The 21,408-nt window shown below is 46.8% G+C and overlaps 1 protein-coding gene across 1 annotated transcript in view; it reads right to left on the bottom strand.

Annotated features, from left to right (window-relative positions):
* Window positions 1-3,469: 3,469 nt before the first annotated feature.
* Window positions 3,470-21,408, bottom strand: part of CLCN6 (chloride voltage-gated channel 6) — a 33,787-nt gene continuing 15,848 nt past the window's right edge. The window contains exons 12-23 of the mRNA XM_069079219.1: window positions 18,466-18,632; window positions 17,735-17,861; window positions 15,700-15,826; window positions 15,262-15,415; window positions 14,991-15,150; window positions 14,801-14,907; window positions 12,857-13,043; window positions 12,089-12,246; window positions 11,708-11,864; window positions 10,328-10,435; window positions 9,831-9,956; window positions 3,470-6,811 (exon numbers count right to left, since the gene is read on the bottom strand). Of these exons, the coding sequence (XP_068935320.1) occupies window positions 6,731-6,811; window positions 9,831-9,956; window positions 10,328-10,435; window positions 11,708-11,864; window positions 12,089-12,246; window positions 12,857-13,043; window positions 14,801-14,907; window positions 14,991-15,150; window positions 15,262-15,415; window positions 15,700-15,826; window positions 17,735-17,861; window positions 18,466-18,632 (1,659 nt within the window). The 3' untranslated portion in view covers window positions 3,470-6,730. The remainder of the gene's footprint in view (window positions 6,812-9,830; window positions 9,957-10,327; window positions 10,436-11,707; window positions 11,865-12,088; window positions 12,247-12,856; window positions 13,044-14,800; window positions 14,908-14,990; window positions 15,151-15,261; window positions 15,416-15,699; window positions 15,827-17,734; window positions 17,862-18,465; window positions 18,633-21,408) is intronic.

The raw sequence follows: 21,408 nt of genomic DNA on the forward strand, positions 1-21,408 counted from the left end.
TGACTCTCACCTTTGGGACTATCTGTAGCTACAGTATGTTTAGGAGGCTGTAACAATCATGCTTGATTCTCCAAAGGGGTGAGTGTCATCTGATGTACTAGAGAATTACAACTTCCATGTGACTAGATTGTTTCATAATGTGAGTGGCTTTCATTCATTTTCCTCTCCAGAGTTATAAAATTGAAGGTCAAATAGAATGGGTTGGTGGTAGTGGTCCTACATTTTTGAAGAGGACCAATGACATTACGATGTAAATAATTAGGCAAAATAGTGGATGATGGGTGATCTCTTGACTTGCTCGTGAAGTGGATTTAAGGGAGGTCGAGTTGCACAAAGTTGCCAGCCTCACTCTCTTTTCCAGAGTCACTGCAGTCCGGAATAAAATAGAATGGATAAGGATTTCTTTAATCACCCTTTATGGTCTGAACTGTCCACTAGCTCTGGAAGCCCAGGGGAACCATTTTAATACGCTAGGGAAGAGCAGTTTAAGAGATCAAAGATAAAGGGTCTTAGTTTTTTTGCCCATGTTGTACCTGCCATCCATTCCAATCTCATGTTACCTTCTCTAGGTTATCTAACTGGGATATTGCTAACCAAATATATCCGTCTTCCCTTTGCAGTTCTGAAGATAACGTACAAAGAGGAAAACATATGCTGGACCCAGTCAGACTCACAGAAGCTTCAAATCCTTTGGGACTTTGGCTTTATTTTGTCCATTTGTTGTCAGCAAACTGGGCTTCGAATGCGCTTCTGATTCAATTTACAGCTTTCTTTTGCCGTTTCACAAATATAATTTTGAATGTGCACAAAATGGCGTGATGGTGGCTTTTGCCCATTCATTAAATCTGAGTTTAAATTCTAAGCAGTTCAAGGATGAATAAACTTCAGCACCATGGACAGAAACAGTCGCGGGCTGGTGTGATTCTTTGCTTTCTACAGGGAAAGAGTCGGGATTCAGGTCTACTAGGACTTGTATATTGTCAGATGGCAAAATTTTCTCTTTCTTGAAAAGAAATCAATTAGTCAAAGAGTCACCTCTCATCATATCTACTGAGGCAAAGAAAAACACAATGGCTATTTGTTTAGACTTATTCGAGTGCAGTTTTTTTCCTGGTGTGGCGCATGTAGTTCATATCTAACATTGCATGGTTTTCCCTTCCCTGTGTAATTCTTTATCTTTTTTTTTTTTTACATACAAGTTTTAGGGCAAATGTTTCTAATGCGGCAATGCTGGGAGCTAAATAAACATCAGGCACGCCTCACTGAAGCTGACTGCTGGGGTCGGTCTGATTGGGCACTATTTTCAGTTATTGGATAGAACTAGAATTGAAGGCAGAAAAGACTAAAAAACATGTTTCATTTGGGTTCTCTGATCACGTGTAAATGAGGTTTTAAAAAGGCTTACAAACCTCTTGGACTTTAACATCTAAAGTTTAAAATACAATCACCATTCCCTTCACGAAGGATCTAGTTGGCTGAATTATTAGGCTCACAACAGTTTGCAGGTACTCTTGAGGAAGGTGAAACTTTATTATGCTTTAACAGCCCAATGGAGTCCTTGTAAAATAGTTTTTCAGGCAGCAGATACTGGCTGGAGACATGGGTCTTTTGAGACCTTTGTTCTCAGTAAGGATGGACATTTGGAGGAAAAGAAGAATAGGGAAATACAGTAGTCATTAGTCTCAGCGCTGTATGAAAGAGAAAGACAGGACAGGGGATGGTGAGTCATCCTATCCACTTCATCACGGACAGCAGGAGGAAGATCATGAGCCTTTATGACTAAGAGGACCAAGAGCAGAGGTTTCTGTAGGAACGTGGCCCTTTGAAAATCATTACTGAATAGGACACCGCCTAGAACTATCTAGAAGCTTACAACCTCCCAGCGATAATGCTGCCCAATTGGGAAAAGCACCATACTAGGGGCGGCCAGGTAGCGCAGTGAGAGCGCCAGCCTCGGAGGCGGGAGACCCAGGATCGGTTCCAGCCTCAGATACTTAGCACCCACACAAAATAACTGGCCGTGTAACCTTGAGCAAGTTACTTAACCTCAATTGCTTTAAAAAAAAAAAAAAAAGCACCATACTGCTTTGGCACAAAGTAGGAAAAGGTCCCGTCTGAAAGGGAGAATTTTAGGGTAATAAAAACCCTTGAATAGCTAGCAAGAGGTGGTGGGATTTCCATTCTTGTCATGGATGACTTGGGCATGCACACACGTAAGGAGGCAGCCAGATGGTTGAAGAATTGACAAACTTCCCCTTGATCTTGGGGAAGTGACGAAGCATTCTCTATGAAACAGGGTTGTTAGGTGGCACGATCCCTAATGACCTTTCCAGCTCTCTATTTTCCTATCTCCTGAAGGCCTTTGTTCTTCTGGTTTTTCATCTTAGTTCTATAGGCTGTTGGTTCTGAAGGCCATAATCTCCCTAATGATAATTTATCCAGTTTTTCAGATGACAACAAGCAAAGCAAATATATTCATCTTAGAATGTGTACATGTACTTTCATAATCATGTCTGCCAGAATGACTCCTAGTATACACTCTTAGAGACTAAGGAAATGCACCTGCACCCATACTCCCTGCCCACCTTTCACATGCCTTTTGTTTTGGTTTTCAGAGGGATACACGGGGAAAATTCCTAAGCCCTTTTGACTACAGAAAGACAATTAGATTCTTTAAAGTTCCTAACACAGAAAGCAATAGACATAGGGACTGGCCAATTGCAACACTTTTGTAAATAACACTGCACGCTATTTTAACTTTGGGACAAATAAAATCTTGGTGTCGTTCTGACTTAGGTCACAATAAATTAAATCAGCAACATGTCCCAGACCTCACTGTCTCAGTGGGAAGAAGCTGGAAGTGGAAGTAGCCAGATGATATAAAACTTCAGGAGTGATGAGACTAAGAGGATAGCCTCTTTAAATGGACGCAGACCAATCTTCAAATATGAGTTCACCCTGAACAAGAGCCCCTGGGACAAATATAATACATCTGGAAGAGTATCAAGTCTATGTAATCCCACTTCATTTGATCGATTCTTTTGTGAAGGCAAACAAGGCCATCTTTTGCCTCAATTTTTACTTAGCCTTTAATCACTGAATGGGTGTTGCCTCAGACAAACTGGGACCCAAGAAAGACCTTAGCTTAAAAAGGCCAAAGTCAGGGGCAGCTAGGTGGCACAGTGAATAGAGCACTGGCCCTGGAGTCAGGAGGACCTTAGTTCAAATCTGGCCTCAAACACTTAACATGTACTAGCTGGGTGACCTTGGGCAAGTCACTGAATTTCAATTGCCCTACCTGCCCCCCTGCAAAAAGAAATTTTTTTTTAAAAAGGCCAAGGTCTCCCACTGCATCCAAGGACCACTGCCAGTCGGAGAAGACAGCAAAGCTGGTGACTTTGCACAGCCCTGCCTCACTTAAATCCACCACCCTCCTGATGTCATTGAGAACAAATGATGGACAACAATCCTAGATTCATAATTTTTATGTATCAACTACAAAGAGAAAAGATAATTAAAAAGCATCACAGAAACCAGAGCAAAGGACACAGACAAGGACATTTTATTCTCTGACATGTTATGGTTACAATGAGGACTTCCAAGTGCCAAAAATTCAAATAAAAATATTTTTTTGTACAAATTAAAAAAAATACTATATATACACAATGGAATTAGCTCACATTATTTTATAAACAAACAGTGCAAACAGAAAAAAATGTTACCACTGAAATGACTGTTGCAAGGCAATACTGAACATGAACACTGCCCAGGCTCTTGGGAGGGGCCCCAGAAGCCCTTTCCCTAAGACCGTCCCATCACTGGGCGCACGTCACTGCTTGAATCTGCTTCAGAACAGCATCACAGAGACCAACATCCAGAAACACAATTTCATTTTGCTACCAGCTCTAAGTCAAATGAGCAAATGATCTGGTCAGGTCATCAGCCAGGGAGTGTGGCTTCATTATGTGTCTCCCTTCCATGGTCAGTGAGAGAAAACCTGGGATGTGGGGAATCTTGGAATGTCACACTGGGGATAAAAGCCAAAGAAAAATCCTCTTACACTGTGGCACTTATGTCAAGGTGCCAGTGCACACAGCCTGTGGTGCCTGGAGGCTGTGCTGAAGGTGGAAAATGCTGGTTTCTTCCACAGAACAGATGCCTGATGGTGACTTGGAGCAGTGAGATTCACATTCCCTCTCTGGGAGGTGAAGAAGCTGCTGCCTGCAGGCTTTCAGAAAGGAGATGATACAGATACAAAGTCAGGAAAAGGAATGCAGGGCTGTGGAGGGCTCCGCTGTTCTCCATGAAGAGTGATCTGGGAGTCTCCAGCCTTGGTTAGCTCACACACCACCATTGTTTGCTTCTAGGCCACAGTGACTGCAGAAAAACCTTCCCTGGTGGTGTACAATCCCACACTCTGACAGTCTGTGCACTGCGATGGGAAATTTCCTTGGAGTAGCCTCAAGACATGGCCAGATGGATTTGCTGTCCAGATGAGAAGACAGACTTAAAGGAGAACCTGTCATGTCAGTTGTGAGAGGTAGATGGGAAAGAAAAACGTGAGGGCAAAACTCCTGTTCAATAGAGTGCAATTCTCCTGGTTTGTGCAGTCTTTGTAGTGCAATAGGTTTCCAAAGCTCTTAGTAAATCTTAATGAGATTTTTAAAAAAGAAAAAGATGAAAAACGAAAATGAAAGCTAGCATGTTACTATAGCATCTGGACTCTCACATGTTAAAACCGTGTTGGCCACAGCAGTTAGCTGAATTCGCAATCAGACAGAGATGCCCACTTTAAAGGGATCTGGCATTTTGGTCCTAGAAATTTCCTGGATGAGGGGGAATTCCTTCTCCACTGCACCCAGGAAAAGTGAGTGATTTAGAAACAAGTTACAGTAATTTTGGTCAAAGTGATAAAGAACCTTGGGCAGAGTGAATCCAAGTCAGGCCCTCAAGATTCACAAGAACACCTTGTTCTTGAGGGAAATTCACTTTCAAAAGGGATTTCAAGAAATGAACTATGAGCCAGGACTGACCACTTCCCAAACCAGAGCAGTGTCTGACCACCTGAACCTCAGCCCAAGCCTCCAGAGCCCTGATGGAGGGAGACAGGAGCTGAAGCAAGCCCTCAGCTCATCTTCAAGAAAGGAGGAAAAAAGCCAAACAGCAGAGGATGCCATTCATGGTACCTTGGGTCAAAGAGAAGATAAGCATCAAGTGGGTAGTTAGATTGGTAAGAGATGGCTGGAAAGCAGGAGCAGAGGGAAAAGGAGAGGCCCCAGCCAGCACTGCCTGACTTAATCAGGTGCACTGCTCAGGGAAGGAATCACTCCAATGGAACTGGAATAAGCAGCAGCCACCAGAGGAGATGGGGCTGGCAGCCTGTTGTGTGTGATGCTTGTAACCCAAAGCCTAAAGGAGAAGCTAAAGTCTATGAGCTCCTGGGGAAGGAGAGAACCTCCATCTATCTGCGCTGCCAGCAGAACTCAGGGGACAACGTGAGGACCACAGAGCCTGTGTGAGCACGGCTGGGGCCACATCCAATCCAGAGCCCCTCAGCCCTCAGTGGAAGGCTGAGGAGGGTCCTAAACATAAGGTCTCACCTTTCATTTCTCTGACTCAACATGCATCTGAGAGCAGACAGGAGGTAAAGCACTACCCCGTCTAAGCAGTTTCTGCCATCATGTAAAAATCCTACATAATTTCAGACTGAAGTGAGACAATCTGGCCCAATGATGCCCTGCTCTCAGGTAACTTTGGGTGATGCTAAATTCCTTTGGGCTGCTTCACCAAGAAATCTGATGGAGCTAAAGATGCTTTTGCTTAGTTATCTTTGGAGAAGAAAAAGGGTGTGAGAGAATCCCATCAACTAGCTTCACATGGGCAGGGCAAGATTAAATCATAAGAGGGCCAAAGGCAACTGGAAACATGGAGGGTGGAAGGGAATGGTAAGAATGGGAATGAAGGGAGAAAATCCATCTCTAAATGGACTCCCTGCTGAGGGCGTGCATATATTTACATCCTCCATGTGAAATTAAACCCTTTCTAACACCAGGACTAAGGTTCTAATTCACTGTGCTTCTGGAACTTGCTAGCAACAAACGCAAGCCCAGGGGCCACCAGGAGAACACTTGCTGACCCCAAGAAAGCATGAACGTGGTCTTGAAAAATTAGAGAAGATGACCAAGTTAAGAATTACATATTGGGAAGGAATTTCTGTAAGGTTCTCACTTCCTCAAATTAGTAATTCATTTCATTTTATAGCCGGCAGTCCAACAGTGGCTGCCCAAGCCTAAATCCCCTTTCCTCGACTAAGGCATCGGCTGGAGAAGGAAAGCTGCAATGAGGAGTGTGCGGGATGAAACGCTCTAAGCTTCCTCCTCCAGCGGGCAGGACGCGGCTCGGCAAGGATCGGTTTGAACCTTTGGTCCCCGTGTAGAGCTGAAGGAGGAGCCAGGGGCCCGTGCAAACATTTGATGGCAAGGAGGAGAGCAAGAGAGGCATGAGGAGATACCAGCCAGGGGAAGGCTCTCTGCTATCTACAGCCCCTCACATCTCTGACCAGCAAAATGCTTGACCATTCCAGCTTTGTGTGCATGTGGGTAAAACCAACCAGTGAATCCTCCATGCCCTGAGAGAGCTGAGGACCAGAGCAGAATGTAAAGGAGTCACCCTGTGGCTCTCCCCAGGAGAGGAGGGGCTGCCTTGGAGTAGGAGAGTGAGCCGGTGGGGGTCAGATGGTCTGATAGTGCTGTCTTAGTCTTCCTTGGAGAAACTCATAGGTCAAGTTGTGCCGGGTAATAATCCCAACAATCTGGTGAGGAAACAAAAAAGGACCGAAAGTCATCGACGGGGAATTCACAGATAAGTTTATAAAAATGGCAACAGTTTGCTCTGCCCGAATAACCCAGGGAAGAGAAAGCTGCTGCTGCTGCTAATGCTAATTATAGCATCATATAGTTGTTTTGCATTTTACACTTTCCAATATGCTTCATCTCACTGGATCCCTAACCCTCTGAGATAATTAAATCCTTTTTTATAATAATGATAACAGTCTAAAGAAATACTCATTTCATGTTTTACATAATTACACATGTATAACCTCTATCTGACTGCTCACCATTTCAGGGAGGAGGGAGGGGAGGAAAGGATAGAATTTGGAACTCAAAACTTTTTAAAAAGAAATGTTAAGAAATTCTTTTAACATGTAATTGGGGAAAAAATAAAATACATTAAAAAAATTTTTTTAAATCATTAAAAATACTCATTTTAGGAAATGTCCAGTTTCTATACAAAGAAATCAAAGATAAACTATAAATCTTTTAGTCTCCCTCGTAGGTGCTTATTGACTGAGCAGATTTCTAATAGCTCAAACGGCAGCCAGGACTGATACAGTCTCCTACCCCGTGCCAGCCTCACTCTAGCTGGCTTTTACTTCCCCTCCTCCTATAACTGCATCCACACAAGACCAGCTGCCAACAGACAGAAAGTCTTGGTATTAAGAAATCATGCCCAGGGGTGGCTAGGTGATGCAGTGAATAGAGCGCCAGCCCCGGAGCCAGGAGGACTTGAGTTCGGATCTGACCTCAGACACTTAACACACACACAAAAACTAGCCGTGTAACCTTGGACAAGTTACTTAACCCCGATTTCCCTCCAAAAAAAAAAAAAAGAAATCATGCCCAACGGCCAGACAGCAACAAGGACAGAAGGTACATCTCTGAAAAATACAAGAGCAATGGAGAAGGAATTCTCCCATTCAGATAGGCTCGGGACAAGGATTACAGTCAGGAGAAGCTTGGGCCAACAAAGAGTGACAGGTCAAGTCGTAAAGAAGAAAAAAAAGAGGCCCAAACTGTCCCTAGAGAATGGGAAATAAGACTTTAAGAAATACTCTCTTGTGGTCCCTGCTGTTGGTGTGAAGCTGGGGACACCTGCTGGCCACACGTGTTAAGGTCTGCTGATGCTGCCTGTCCCCGCCTCCCGCCCCATGGCCACCACCCTAGACCATGTCCATCATGTGCCGGACAGGAGCCTTTCCTGCCCCCAAGACATCCTTCATACCCTGGTCGGACTTAGCTTCCACACGAGGTAGGCTCAGGTCACTGAGAGTGAAGACCCAGCCCATGTTTGCAGCCTCATGTCAGTGAGCCCAATAAGCTCACTGTATGCTCCTGGCCGACCCCAATGCCCTCCTGCTCAGTAAGGTCCAGGGACTTCCTATCACTCCTGAGGTAAAAGGCAAAGGTCTGTCTGCCCCCCACAGCCCTTTACGCCCTGGCGCAGGCCCCAGCCACACCTCTGGGCTGGCCTTTCCTTACACAACATTGCACGTCCATCTCCTGGCCTGTCCTCATGCTTGGAACACTCTTCCTCCCCACTGCTGTCTCTCAGAATTCCCAGCTCAAGCACCACCTCCTGTCTTGATCCTCTCCTGCCCTTCCCCTTCTCTTTCAACACAATCACTTTGTATTTATTTTGCAGACTCAGTGATGTATGTGCCGTTTCATTCTGTCTTTATCCCCAGTGTCTAGGAAAATGCCCAGCCTGGAGTAAAAGCTTGATAAATACTTGGTGATGTATGGACCTCTCAGTCCACCATGCTCATGCCCCTGTCTCTGCCTCCTTTGCTTCATGGATTTTGACCCCAAGGCCACACCCTGCAGTTAAGTCAGAAGTGATTTGTGAGCACGTGAATGACAGGGACCACTGGCCATGCTGCTGCTGTTACCCAAAGAGTGGCAAGGACACAGACCCAGGCCATGGGAATCAGGCCCCTCTGTGCCCAGGCTCACTCTCCCTTGACTGCAGGTATGCATTCCATCCTATCCAGGCTCAGGTGGCATCATGGAGGAAGCCACCCAAGCACACAGCCTCTGTGGTCTATGGAGGTCTGCCCAGGATTCACTGACCAGTGACATGAAGCCCTGCTTGTAACATGAGCTAATCTGAGTGCGTGTATGCAGCCTATGTGCCCAGACCTTAGGGTCTGTGCCTTGGTCTGCACCCTGTAGGCCTTGCAGCCCCAGCTCACATCTCTGCACAGGGAACGGTGGCCTCAGAGGCAGAGCTCGAAGGAGAAACAATCACGTTTCTAGCTGACTCACAAATGCATTTCTCTGATACTCTCTTGGCAATGGTCTTGGTCTCTCCCCCAACTCTCCCAAGTTCACATCCTACTTTGTTATACACCCTCTAATGCACTTATCATGCATTGTCATTGTAGGTTACAGTTCCTTGGGTACATCCTCTCCCCACAAAGACAGAGTCCATAATTTATCTGTGTGCTCATATGCAGAAAAGCTGAATCACAACGATTCTGTTTGGAACTGTAATGGTACTATAAATGGGAAGATCTTTCCCATCCATTAACAGGTACATGTGACCTGCTTAAGTCACAAAAGTTTGAGTCACATGACGCCTGTGGTGGGAGGAGCTTGCTGAACAGGTAGAGCAAAGAGAGAAGCTGGTCAGAGCTGAGGAAGAGAGAGGAAGCAGGCACTGAGCTGTGAGTGTTTTTTTGTGCGAAGGCCCTAGCAAGGGGAAGGGCTGGGGATCACCGTGCCCTCTGCAGCGTTATTGTATGTAGATTTCTTTATTGCTATGATTTGGCTTTCCGGTATTTGAATAAATGTTTTGGTTCCTTCTTCCATGTGGAGAGTCTGTTACATTCTTGATTCAGAATTATGCCAGCATATTCATAGTCGCCGTGGGTGTTATGAATATCATGTTGGCACTACAGGAACATGCAGACACTGGCAACCTAAGCAGGAGACCCCAAATTCACAAACTCCTTCTCCCTAGCTCAGAATACACAAGTCATGAGGACTTACCTCCCCCACTGCGTTCACCACTGGCAAGTGTCTGAGGCCCATTGTTCTAAACAGATTGAAGACTTGGGAGACATGAGTATTGGGCGAGACTGTAAATGGCGATGGATTCATGTATGGGGTAACATCCTGAGGAACAAAAGAGTACATGGATTAACTCAAATATAGATCTACTACCATCCCCATATATAAGAGAGAGGTGACAAAGGGGGTCAGCCCTGGGTCAGAGTCTAATCTTTGGCACATGCCATTTCTGTGATCACTGCTTAGCCCCCTGAGGACCTCACAGATTAACCTGTAGGGGAACTGCTGAGGGACCACCCTGCATGAAAGCCCAGATCTGGACCTCTCCCCCTAAATCAACCACACCCAAGAGACCCCAGCATTGAGTGGCACTGCCCAACGCAGATTCATTATAGCGGAGTCCTCCCTCTGATACCAGTCTCATCTTTCCTTCCCCAAGTTCCCTTCCCGAGTCCTGAAGAGACGCCCCTTCTTACCACGATCATCCGGGGGTTCAGCAGGGTCAAGTCCAGGTCATGGATGTCCGGATAGCGGGGATAATCCTCAGCCGTCTCAGCGTAGGAGAGCCGAGGCTGGCTAGCGCTCTGCAGTTCAAACCAGGACAGCGTTCCATAGAACAGTTCCTTCTAAAGAGGCTTATCCACCTTATCAGTTGGGGTTTGCCACAACACCTACCCACTACCCTGAGATACTGAAAAAAGGCCTCCCTCAACAGATCATTATCAACTAGTTTGGTTCTGTCTTCCATGTAGAGAGTCTGTTCCATTTTGTGATTCAGAATTACACCAGCATATTCAACTTAAAACACTGCTTCTATCACATGACTCCTTCACTAGAGAACCGAAACGATTCCCAGTGCACATCAGAATGACTCCAAACTCATCTTGATGTAAAGGCCTCACATGATATGGAGCATGTTACTCATCCAACCTATCTCTTACTACACTCAGTGACAACCTGGTACCGTGGGAAGAATGCTGGCTTTGGGGGACCAGGCCTTGAGTTCAAATTCTGGCTCTGTCACTCCCTCTCTTTCCTCTATAGGTTTTAGTTTACTCATCTACAAAATGGCACTGGGAAGAGAGGGGGAAGGGGCAGAGATAAATTGGGCTGGATGGCTTCTAAGGTCCCTCCCAGCTCTAAGACCCTCCACCCCAGCTATCTCAGTCTTGTCAGGGCCTCTCACATGATGAAGTAACAAACTCACAATAACTCTGCACTGTGAAAGGCATGAGACTTAGGGATATGATCTGATGTCATTAACATCTACCCATCCTGACTGAAGCTCCATGGGCTGAAGAGTAAAACACCAGACTCCAAACATAAGTGACTCAGGAGTCAAGTCTCTGAAGAAGGAGCCCTGTGGACCTCACTTTGCACAGTTCACACATGAAGGTTTTTGTTAATACTTATCGCTGGGCAATGTGCAGGAGGCCATTTTTGGGGAAGAAAACTGGCAAAGTGTAAAGTGATTTTTAAAACTTTTAAGACTTACTTAAAAGTAATGGGGTTACACTGACTGGGAAAAAGAGCCTAGGAACAACTTGCCACACCAACTGGAGAAAAGCTCCCTACCAGAATTAATGTGACTTCTTTTGAAAAAGAAAATGTAAGGAAAGTCCTTCATACTGGAAGTCCCAGTACAGATACTGTCATTAAAAAACCCCCCAAGAGTACAAGGTCAGATACCACCAAGAAGACCCAAAGACCATGCCCGGAGGAAGTGCTGGCTTCAAAGCCCACAGAGGAAGCCATAACAAAACCAGTCACTGGTGATTCATCTCTTCTCTCCCCAGGGAGCATGCTCACATCTCCTCTCATCAGAATCCCAGAATCCATTACAAATTAAGACTTACTGACTGATTTTCAGAATAGCAAACTCCTCGGACCAGCAATGTGACGAGCTGTGAGCGAAGAATCAGGCCGTGAAAGGTCAAAGGGCGGAAGCGTTCCTCCATGGTCCAGTCTTCACTGGGGGACTGGTCAGGGTACAGGTTGGGGTAGGGTGTGTATCTGTTATACAAAAATCAAACAGAGTAAATGTGTTAGGTTTACCCTATGCAAGCCTCCAGAGAACCTAACAGTCATTTCACAGCATTCGCAAAAAGAACTATCTCTAAGTCCTGAAAAGAACCTGTCACTTCATTCACAGAAGGAATAGAGATGAAACCACCAGAAGAATCAAACAGATGAGGAGTCTGGCTCCTCGCCCTCCCAGGGCTTGCTGGGAATCTCACCTCCTCTCCAGCATCTGCTGCAGGAGGTCCTCCTTCTCTGCGGGCTCCTCTGTGGCTATGTGCTCATCACACATGTTACGAAGCTCACTGGATGGGTAGGATTTCATGGACTGGCTCCGTTTGCGCTGCTCACCAGCCCGGGTGAGAATGCTAGATTTCTAGGAGAGGGACAGAAGAGGTTTACAAGGAGGACAGAGGCTTTTAGAAATCCAAATGAGTGGAAGGGGAAGGGGGAAGAAAAGAGAGACAACGAGTCTCTCCTGGCCAAACTGCTAGGGCGAAGCCAACACCCATGGCACTGAGCTCTGGATAAGGACTCGGGTTTAAAGAGTCGGCCCTGAGGTATCACCAGAGGGGAAATGGGAACTCTGCTAGTGGCGTCCTGGTAGACACAGGCTGAGAGAGCCACCCTGCACAAGTGCAGAGCTGCTCATAGGAGCTGCAGTTTAGGAGTAATAAAGGCTGGTTTTATTTCATTTCCTATGTGCATACTTTCTGGGGGCAAAAATGTCTGGATCCAATTTTGGGGTGAAATAGTAATGATTTTGTACTTATTTTCACGTTATGTGAAGACGGGCATAGAAAGTTTTCTGATCTTCAACAGGAGAAAGATTTCATGTCAATGAAATCACAGATCACTGAAGTAATATAACATATACAGTGTACAGATAACTTCCAACTCAGAATGAAAATACGACAAAAGTGGTCCGAGGGACAAGTAACTCCATTTTCCTCTTCCCTTTCCCAACACAAATCTATTTCTCTTACCTTGAATTTGATGTTGTTACTGATTAACTGGTTTCCTTTCATGAACTCCTTCTCATTGCCCCGATTCTCTGTCACCACAGGAAATGCATGGTGGACTGTGGTTCGCAGGATGCTGACCAGAGACTGGATGCGAGTATGTGGGTAGACGTACGTCAGGTTGGGCTCCATGATGTCGCTAGCTCTGAGCCTGGGAGGGTGTAGACATGCAAGTTCATTAGAAAGGCTGGATTTTGGGCGGCTAGGTGGTGCAGTGAATAGAGCACCGGCCCTGGAGTCAGGAGGACCCAAGTTCAAATCTGGCCTCAGACACTTAACACAAAAAACTAGCCGTGTGATTCTGGGCAAGTCACTTAACTCCAATTACCCTACCTTCCCTCCTCCAAAAAGCAAAAAAAAAAAAAAAAAGAAAGGCTGGATTTCCAAAAAGAGCCTTATCAGGGCATGGAACTACTTCCCAGAGACATGCTAATTTCAACATTCAAGGGGGCATCTTGTAGATGATCATAAGCTTTGATTCTTCTTATGTTAAAAAAACCTCACAGATTTACCATCTCTCCCAGCTCTATTTATGAATCATCTGCTAGAGTTGTCCTAAAAATAAGTTTTATATGCTAGATTACCAGGGTATTACACAGTTCAACCTCTTTGCTAGTAATGCAGCATTTTAATAGGCATACATGGAAATTCTGTAAAATGGATTGGTTTTATTTGTATGCGTGTCATGTAATCAAAACTAAAAAATCAGCTGCTCTCCTAGACATAAGTCCCCAAATGATGTTTCAGAAATGGTGTTCCTGAACTTTCCATAATACTCTTGATATGCTTTTGATGAATGAAAACAAGTCCCCAAACTCCGACAAATTGGTGACTAATTTCTGTGGCTGAAACACTTTCTGTGCTTAGAAACTAAGTTAGACTGTCCTGTCAATAACATCTTTAAGCTAAAGTCAGAATAGCAGGATCTCTCAATCAAAGAGAGTGAGATTTTGTAGACATTATTTTCCTCCAAAGACCAGAACAATTCACAGCTCTACCAGGAGTCTAATGGTATGTTGTTTTTCTGTAGGTCCAGCAACAATGAATTTGATAATTTTTAGCTGTTTGCCAACTTAATGGGCAAAAAAGATGGTCATTCAAAATTGTCGTTTTAATTTCTCTGATTATACGTTTGGACAATTTTTCAGGCTGCTGAATTTCCTCTTTTAAGAGATGCCTATTCTTCTTATTTGACCACTTATCTACCGTGGAAGGGATGTTAGTTTTATAAATTTGTGTGAATTCCTCTTTGGTTTTTTTCAATGTGATTTTTATCATATATATCTATGGCAAAACATTTTCCCAATCACTTTCTTTCCCTTTTATTTTGGAAGCTTTGCTTTTGGTTGGGCATAAATTTCATTATTTTATTTCCTGTAACTTCTTCTACTTATTAAATATTCTTCTCCACTACTAGTATAGGTAAAATCATTGCACCTTATCATTTTTTTTTGATGTGTCTAAAAGAGCCACCATTTCATCAAATCTGAACAATCATGGCTGGTAAATCTTTAGTGCTCCTACACAAGCCTAATAAGATGCTGGGCTATCAAAGCTCCAGTACTGTCTTTGTACTTTGATTTTTTTTTGAGGGGGGAAGGCAAGGCATTTGGGGTTAAGTGACTTGCCCAAGGTCACATAGCTAGTAAGTGTCAAGTGTCTGAGGCTGAATTTGAACTCAGGTCCTCCTGACTCCAAAGCTGGTACTCTATTCACTGCACCACCTAGCTGCCACTAAAGCCCACTTGAGCTTTTTTTTTTTTTAACGTTTTCCTAGTCTATTTTTAGTGAGTTCTAAACCCAGAAGTCTTTCCCATCTCCCCAAATGTTACTCTGTCCCCAGCCCTTTAAAGACCTGAGGTATTTTCTACTTGACAATTTTGAAATAAGCTGGGCCCATTGCCTTACTTGTCCATTTCCACTTCCGTCTCCCACTCAAGAAGTGGCACTCCTCGAAGGCCCACATGGATGTCGTAAATGCCTTTGTTGAAGAAGTCCCCGGTCCACTTGGCCACCTGCGACACAAAGCAAGGATCTGAGAGAATCCAGGCAGAAGGTACACTGACCCATTAACTGGAGAGGGGGAGGAGGCATTTACCATCAAGGTGATCATAATGGGAAGCCCATAAGTGATCTCATTGGTGGACTCTATCAGGATGACGGTAAGGCTGATGGTCATTCGGACAACACCACCCAAGAAAGCTGCGGCACCAATCAAAGCAAAGGTCCCTGAATAGATGTGGCCCAATCCAATGTAGCTAGTAAGGAATGAAGTCAAACACAGGCATTAGGATCACATGGCTGCTGGGGTGGGGAGCAGGGGAAGACACATATTCAGTAATACATGCATGCCTACACATACAAAGCACCTTTTCAGAATGTTGGCGACTAGACGTCCAAAAGCAGCTCCACAGAGCAGGGAGGGCACAAAGAGGCCGCTGGGAACCGACATGCCGTAGGTCCAACACGAGAGTAAGAAGTAGAGACCAAAGAACAAGGCCAGCGTGACAGGGCTGAACGTCCCTGGAAGGCCAAAGAGCAACCTGAGTCACAGAAGCAAGGGCCGACACCACTGCCACACGTCCTCTCATCCCTCACCTTGAGCCCCAAACCCAGGGCCTAGCTCCCAAGTCCTGCCATTGCTTAGAGTTTCGTGGAGAGGCTCGGTGTCATCTCCCTCAGGAGGAGGGAAGCACCATATTGGTGCTCCCCATGGACGAGGCTGTTCGGCCTGGGGTGGGAGGGAACAGTGGGCTGGCAGTGGGCAGAGTGGGGGGAACAGCAAGGTTCCATCTTCTGGAACTCACCGTCTTGGTGAAAGAGCTGCAGAATAGCAGATTCTTGGGGATTGAAGAAGAGCGTCGCCATGTCATTGTAGGTCTCATTGGGGCAAAAAAAAGTTTTGATGCTTGCATTCACATCTTCTGAAATAACCTGATGATTGGGAACCAAACAGCTGTTAGATGGCCAGATAACTGAGACACGCAATCTAGGCTTCTCATGCTTCTCATTGGATGTTGTCCACAGAGAAAGATGGGCCTGGAAGCTCTCACTACAAATAAGGTGGGCAGCAAAATATGAAGCGAGGTATTAAAAAGCAAGGAATTCCAATGCTGAATTACATGGAATGCTTATGAAAATGAGAAAAAACAAGCCAGGAAGGCTCTGTACCTATATGCTCACACTGACTCAAATACCCAGTTGTCTTGCGGGGGTTCATCTTTTGGTGGCCCACAATCAACCCTGTATATTAAGGTCCCACTGAACTATGGAAGGATGGATGGGACACAGGAGAGACAAAGGGCTTGGCTCTGTGTGGGGATAACTTAAGTATGCAAACAAGGGTGGGGCACATTTTGACTCAGAGGAGCTACTTTAGCTTCAGCAAACAAGTTTCTGCCCTATTGTTACTAGGAAGAAATACCAGGTTTCTGGATTCTCAGGCCCATGCTTCCAGCTTTTGTTTATGTCTTTGGAATATCCAAGTTGGTGGGTTCCCAGGGCATTCACACTGTTCTTTTTTTTTTTTTTTAAGCAATCGGGGTTAAGTAACTTGCTCAAGGTTACACGGCTAGTTATTTCTGGGTGTGGTGCTAAGTATCTGAGCCCAGATTTGATCCCCAGGTCATCCTGACACTGGGGCCAATGCTCTCACTCGCTGAGCCACCTGGCCGCCCCTCACACTGCTCTTTCATCAGCTCCCTTCTCCCTCCTCAATGCGATTAATTCTCTGCTTTCAAAATTTCATGACTGAGAGCCCTCCCTCCCTCTCTCCCTTTCTCTCTCTCCTTCCTTCTCCCTCTCTTTCCCTCCTTCTTCCTCTCTCTCTCCCTCCCTTCCTCAACTTTTCTGAGCTGACTTCCCCCCACTACAGAACTTTAGTCAACAGGAATTCACCTGTCCTTCCCTGGAATCTGCTTTCTCAAGTGCATGTTTTCTTTCCCTTCTCTATCCCAAGTCCTAAGATAGAACACTCACTTGCCCCCAGAGTCCCCAGTGTTTCCACCCCAACAACCAGTTCCTCCCTGAATAAGGCTCTGCTGCATTCCAGCTGCTTACTGGGGGTGACCCAGAGCTACACTGCAGGGACTGACAGAAAGAAGGTCCTGGAGGGCTCATGTGACCTTTCAGGCAGGTCTGAGAGCTACATGGGTACAGTGGGAAGGAAATGGAAGCAGATGGCGGGGCTGGGACTCTTCATCATTTTCCATTAAGAAGGATGTTATGATACACCTACTGCCCAAACATTTGTCTGTCAAACCAGGATGACTCTAGAGGATTCCGAACAAAATATGAGGGAATCTACCTCCTCAGGGATGAGTCCTAGACATCATGGGGTATCCAGGACAACACAGAGATGCAATTAGGCTGAACCATGATGTGAGAGATGAATCCATTCCAGGCGGAATTGGGACTCAATCTTTCCGAGGGCGAGGGAGAATACCTCTGAGGTACTACCACCAAAAGAACGAGGAGAGGGACCTGGGGCCCTTGACTGGACAGCTCAACAGGCTTCCCTTCAGGGGGAAAGGGGAAGAAAGCTGCTGACTTGGGCCTTGCCCAAGGCTTGTTCTGGGCTCAGAAGACAGTGATAAGAAGGGGTGTTCAGTGTTCTGTTCTCCTCCTTCTAGGATATCCAACCCAATGCACTAGAATAAAGAAAGCAGAACCAGAATTCTGGTGTGCATCTCTAAGAAGGGCTGCACCTGGGTGAGGTGGCCTGTGAGGGCTCTCTATGGAAGCCTGGGAGCTCATCTTAGTTCTAGGCAAAGTTAGAGGAGATGCTTGCAAATGCTGCCCCTCCATGTGTATGGGGACCTTGGGTCAAAGGACAGAGTGTACCTGTGGCAGGAACGAGTCATTGCCACTCTGACTGGCAGAGGATATTTGCCGGCACTCTCCCAAAATCATGGAAGCAACGAATACCACAACTGTGGTCATCAGGGACACCAACAGGCTTTCCAAGACCCTATGAACAAAACACAAACCAGAGCCTGTTTTAAAAAAGAGCTCTTTAAAAAAAAAAAGGCCTCTCCCCAGAAAATCCTTCTCTATTAAAACTCGCCCCTCCTCCCACCACCCTCTGCCCTTTTAAACAGCATTTGCAACAGCCCCCAGTCAAGGCACCTGCTTCCTGTGCTCAGATGGCGGAAGGGCAGTGGACAACTGCCCATCAACCACACACCCCAGTGGAGGCTGCTGCCCAGATCTTAGGGATGAAGGGACAGGCCTTGCCCCACTAAGACCGGGAGAGCCCACAGAGCGGAGCCCTCTGGGGCAGGCCCCATGATACGCTCACCTCTCCTAGGCCCCCAGATAACAAGGCCAGAGACATACTTACTGAAAGAACAGAACCTTCGATTTAAGTTTAGCTCCCAAACTCAGGGCTTTGGTCTGCTGTCTAACACCCCAGGACGGAGGCCCTGGGGCTGACACTTTCTAGACTGGATTTTAAATTTGGGGCACTGAGGACACATTCCCAGGAGCTCCTGTCCCTTTCCACATCTGGCTCCACACTCTCTTACACAAACAAGCCACACCAGGCAGGGAGGAGGAGGCGGCAGCACAGATACCTGACAAGCTTAGGTTTCGGGTGCACGTTTCGCATACGGTACTTTGCAAGCCTCTTGTTCAGACAGTTGAATGTGGCTCCAAGGAGGCCCCCAATGACCCCCATCACGATGAAGAAACCCAAATCCACAGCTGTCCAGAGATGACATTTTTTATCAGAGTCAGAGCACTGAGAGAAGAAGGGAGAGGGAGAGAGGGAGGGAGAGAAAACGAGCGTGCAGTGAACACAAAGGAGAACAGAACAGAGGAAGATAGCCAAGAGCAGATGCAAGCACACACCCTCCTAACAGAGCCAGTGAGAAGCAGGGGAGTGATGGCCATGCACCCCCACCACCCCAGTAGCCCACCCAGGAGTGTCTTGCCCTCCCCAGACTATGAGGGACACAGCCACCTCCAGCCTGGGCCTGGCCCCCAGACCTTCTGCCAAGCTGAGCCCACTAGGCCCAGGGGACATTGCCATCCGACAGGACCATGCCACCGCCACTGCCTCCTCCTCCTCCTCCTCCCTGCTGAGGGTCTGGCCAAAACAAGCACCTCTTGCCAGGAGGTAATGATTCAAATAAAGCCCTCAAAATGTCTAATTCCCCAGTCTCCAGAGACCTCCTATCCACTGTCCTTCTGCCTAGATTCATCCCTCAATGGTTAACGTACTCCCACCCCATACCAGGGATACTGAACCCCCAGATACCAAAAGACAATCCTTTTCCCTCAACTCCACTGTCCACTCCCTTCTCCTCCACCTCCACCCCACCCACCAGTGCCCGTCTCCCATAATGAGGTGGCTCTTCTCGTCAAGGCAAACTCTAGCTCTAGACATACAAGGGGTCACATCCCATCCCATCTGCTCCAGCAGACTGCCCATTCCTCACTTCTCTTCAGTCTCTGGCTGCTTCTCTACAAACACACCCGTGTCTCCCCCGTCCTTGAAAATCATCACCTGACCCAACCATCCTCACTAGCTTTCATTCCCTTTCTCTTCCTTTTGTAGCTATACTCCTCATCTGCAGTGGGTGCCCCCACTTCCTCCCCCCTGCCCGCCCCCAACTCTCTACGGTCTGGCTTCTGGCCCTATCACTCCACAGAAACCACTCTCCAAAGTTACCAGTGATCTCTTACATGGCCAGATCCTCTTTTTTCCTTCCTCCTCCTTCTTGCCTACCTCTGCCACTGTGATCATGCTTTCCCCCTTGATACTCTTTTCTCCAGGTTTGTAGGACACCCCTCTCTCCTGGACCATCCTGTCTGCTTTGCTGAACCTTCATCTAGACCATGCCCGCTGCTCATGGGTGTCCCTCAGGGCTCTGTCCTGGGCCCTCTCCTCTTCTCCCTCTTGCCTCTCTCACCTGGCCCTTTCATCGGCTCCCATGGATTTAATGACCATCTCTGTGCTATGATTCTCCAATCTCCTTATCCAGCCGTCATCTCTCTGCTGACCTCCAGTCTCCCTTCTCCCATCTCCAGCTGCCTACTGGACATCTTGAAGTGAATATCCCATAGATAGCAAAAGCTCAACAGGTCCAGAACTGAACTCATGGCCTTTCTGGCCCACATCTTCCCCATTTATCTGTGACTGTGGGGTACACCAGCATCCTCCTGTCTCTTAGGCTCACAACCTGGGGTCATCCTAGGCTCTGCACTCTCTCCTCCCCCATGTCCAATCTGCTGTAAATCTGACCTTTGGAATATCTTTCCCCTAAGGCCCCGTCTCTCTTCTGACACTGCCCCCATCCCCTCCCACCTGGACTCTTCAGTCTGCTGGGTGGTCTGTCTGCCACAAGTCTCTCTCCATTCCAGGGCAGCCAAGAGTAGTTCTGACCATGTCACCCCGCATCTCACCCCTTACAACTCCATCATCTGCAGCAGCCACCTGTCACCTCCAGGACAAAATCTAAAATCCTGTTTGGTGCCCAAGCCCACCTAGTCTGCTCCCACCCTTCCCCACGCCTCACAGCCCATGCCCCTACTCTGGGATCCAGGGTACTGGGCTCCCTGCTCCTTCTCCAGACTCAGTGTCTTCTCTGGCCATCCCCCAGGCCTGGAAGGAAGGTTCTCCTCCTCTTGGCTTTCTTGCCTTCCTTCCAGTGCCCCTTCTACAGGGAGTCCTTCATTCTGAGGATCATTTACAATTTCTCTCGTATGCAGACTGTTGTCTCTCCCCACTGGGCTGGTAGCTCCCTGAGGGCAGGGACCACTTCCGACCTTCCTCTGTATTCCCAGCACTCACGATGGTGCCTGGCATACAGTAGGCGCTGAATAAGTGACTACTGCCTGCCTGCCTGGGGGAGGGGGAATGCTGCTTGCTCTCCAATGCTACTTCAGACTCTACCACTACCATATTCAATCAAAAATTATCACCCAATACAGATCCTGGTGACCATCACCTATGGACACTCAGGATGGTCTTTCTCCTAACACCTAACGTAGACTCACTCAGCTCTCGCCTTCATACCAGGGGACTTCAGCATACCGATTCAGTACCCACGTCTCCTCAAATACCCAAACTTCCCAGTTCCTCAGTCTACTCAGTCCTCCACTGGACTTCAGCTAAACAGAGATAACCCTCGTGTCGCCATCACCCACCAGCATCCCATGTCCACGTTCCTGAGCTCCCCCTTTCTTTTGGGAGTCTACCTTTCCTGTTCCCTTACAACTCCTTGGTCACGTGGATCCTAGTTATCTGTGACCTTGAATCCCTCCCTCCCTCCATTCTTTCTCAGGCTATACTCTCCTCCTCAATTTCAATCCATTGGAGAAACAGTTAAAACCCTACACTCCTATCCATTCTTGAATCTCTTACTACTTTCTTTTATTGTTGATGGTGCCTTGCTAACCCCCAACCCTGGACTCCTCCTGCCACCAGCTTCCTTTCTAACTATTCAAAGGAGCTGCTGAATGGAGCCAAGAGAAGTCAAAGAAACTATGCTGATTAGGTCCACTCTAAATTT

This window comes from Petaurus breviceps, unplaced genomic scaffold, assembly GCF_028583685.1.
Source record: "Petaurus breviceps papuanus isolate PSGF00001 unplaced genomic scaffold, PetGlider_PUasm1.0 91041, whole genome shotgun sequence".
Classification (NCBI taxonomy): Eukaryota; Metazoa; Chordata; class Mammalia; order Diprotodontia; family Petauridae; genus Petaurus; species Petaurus breviceps.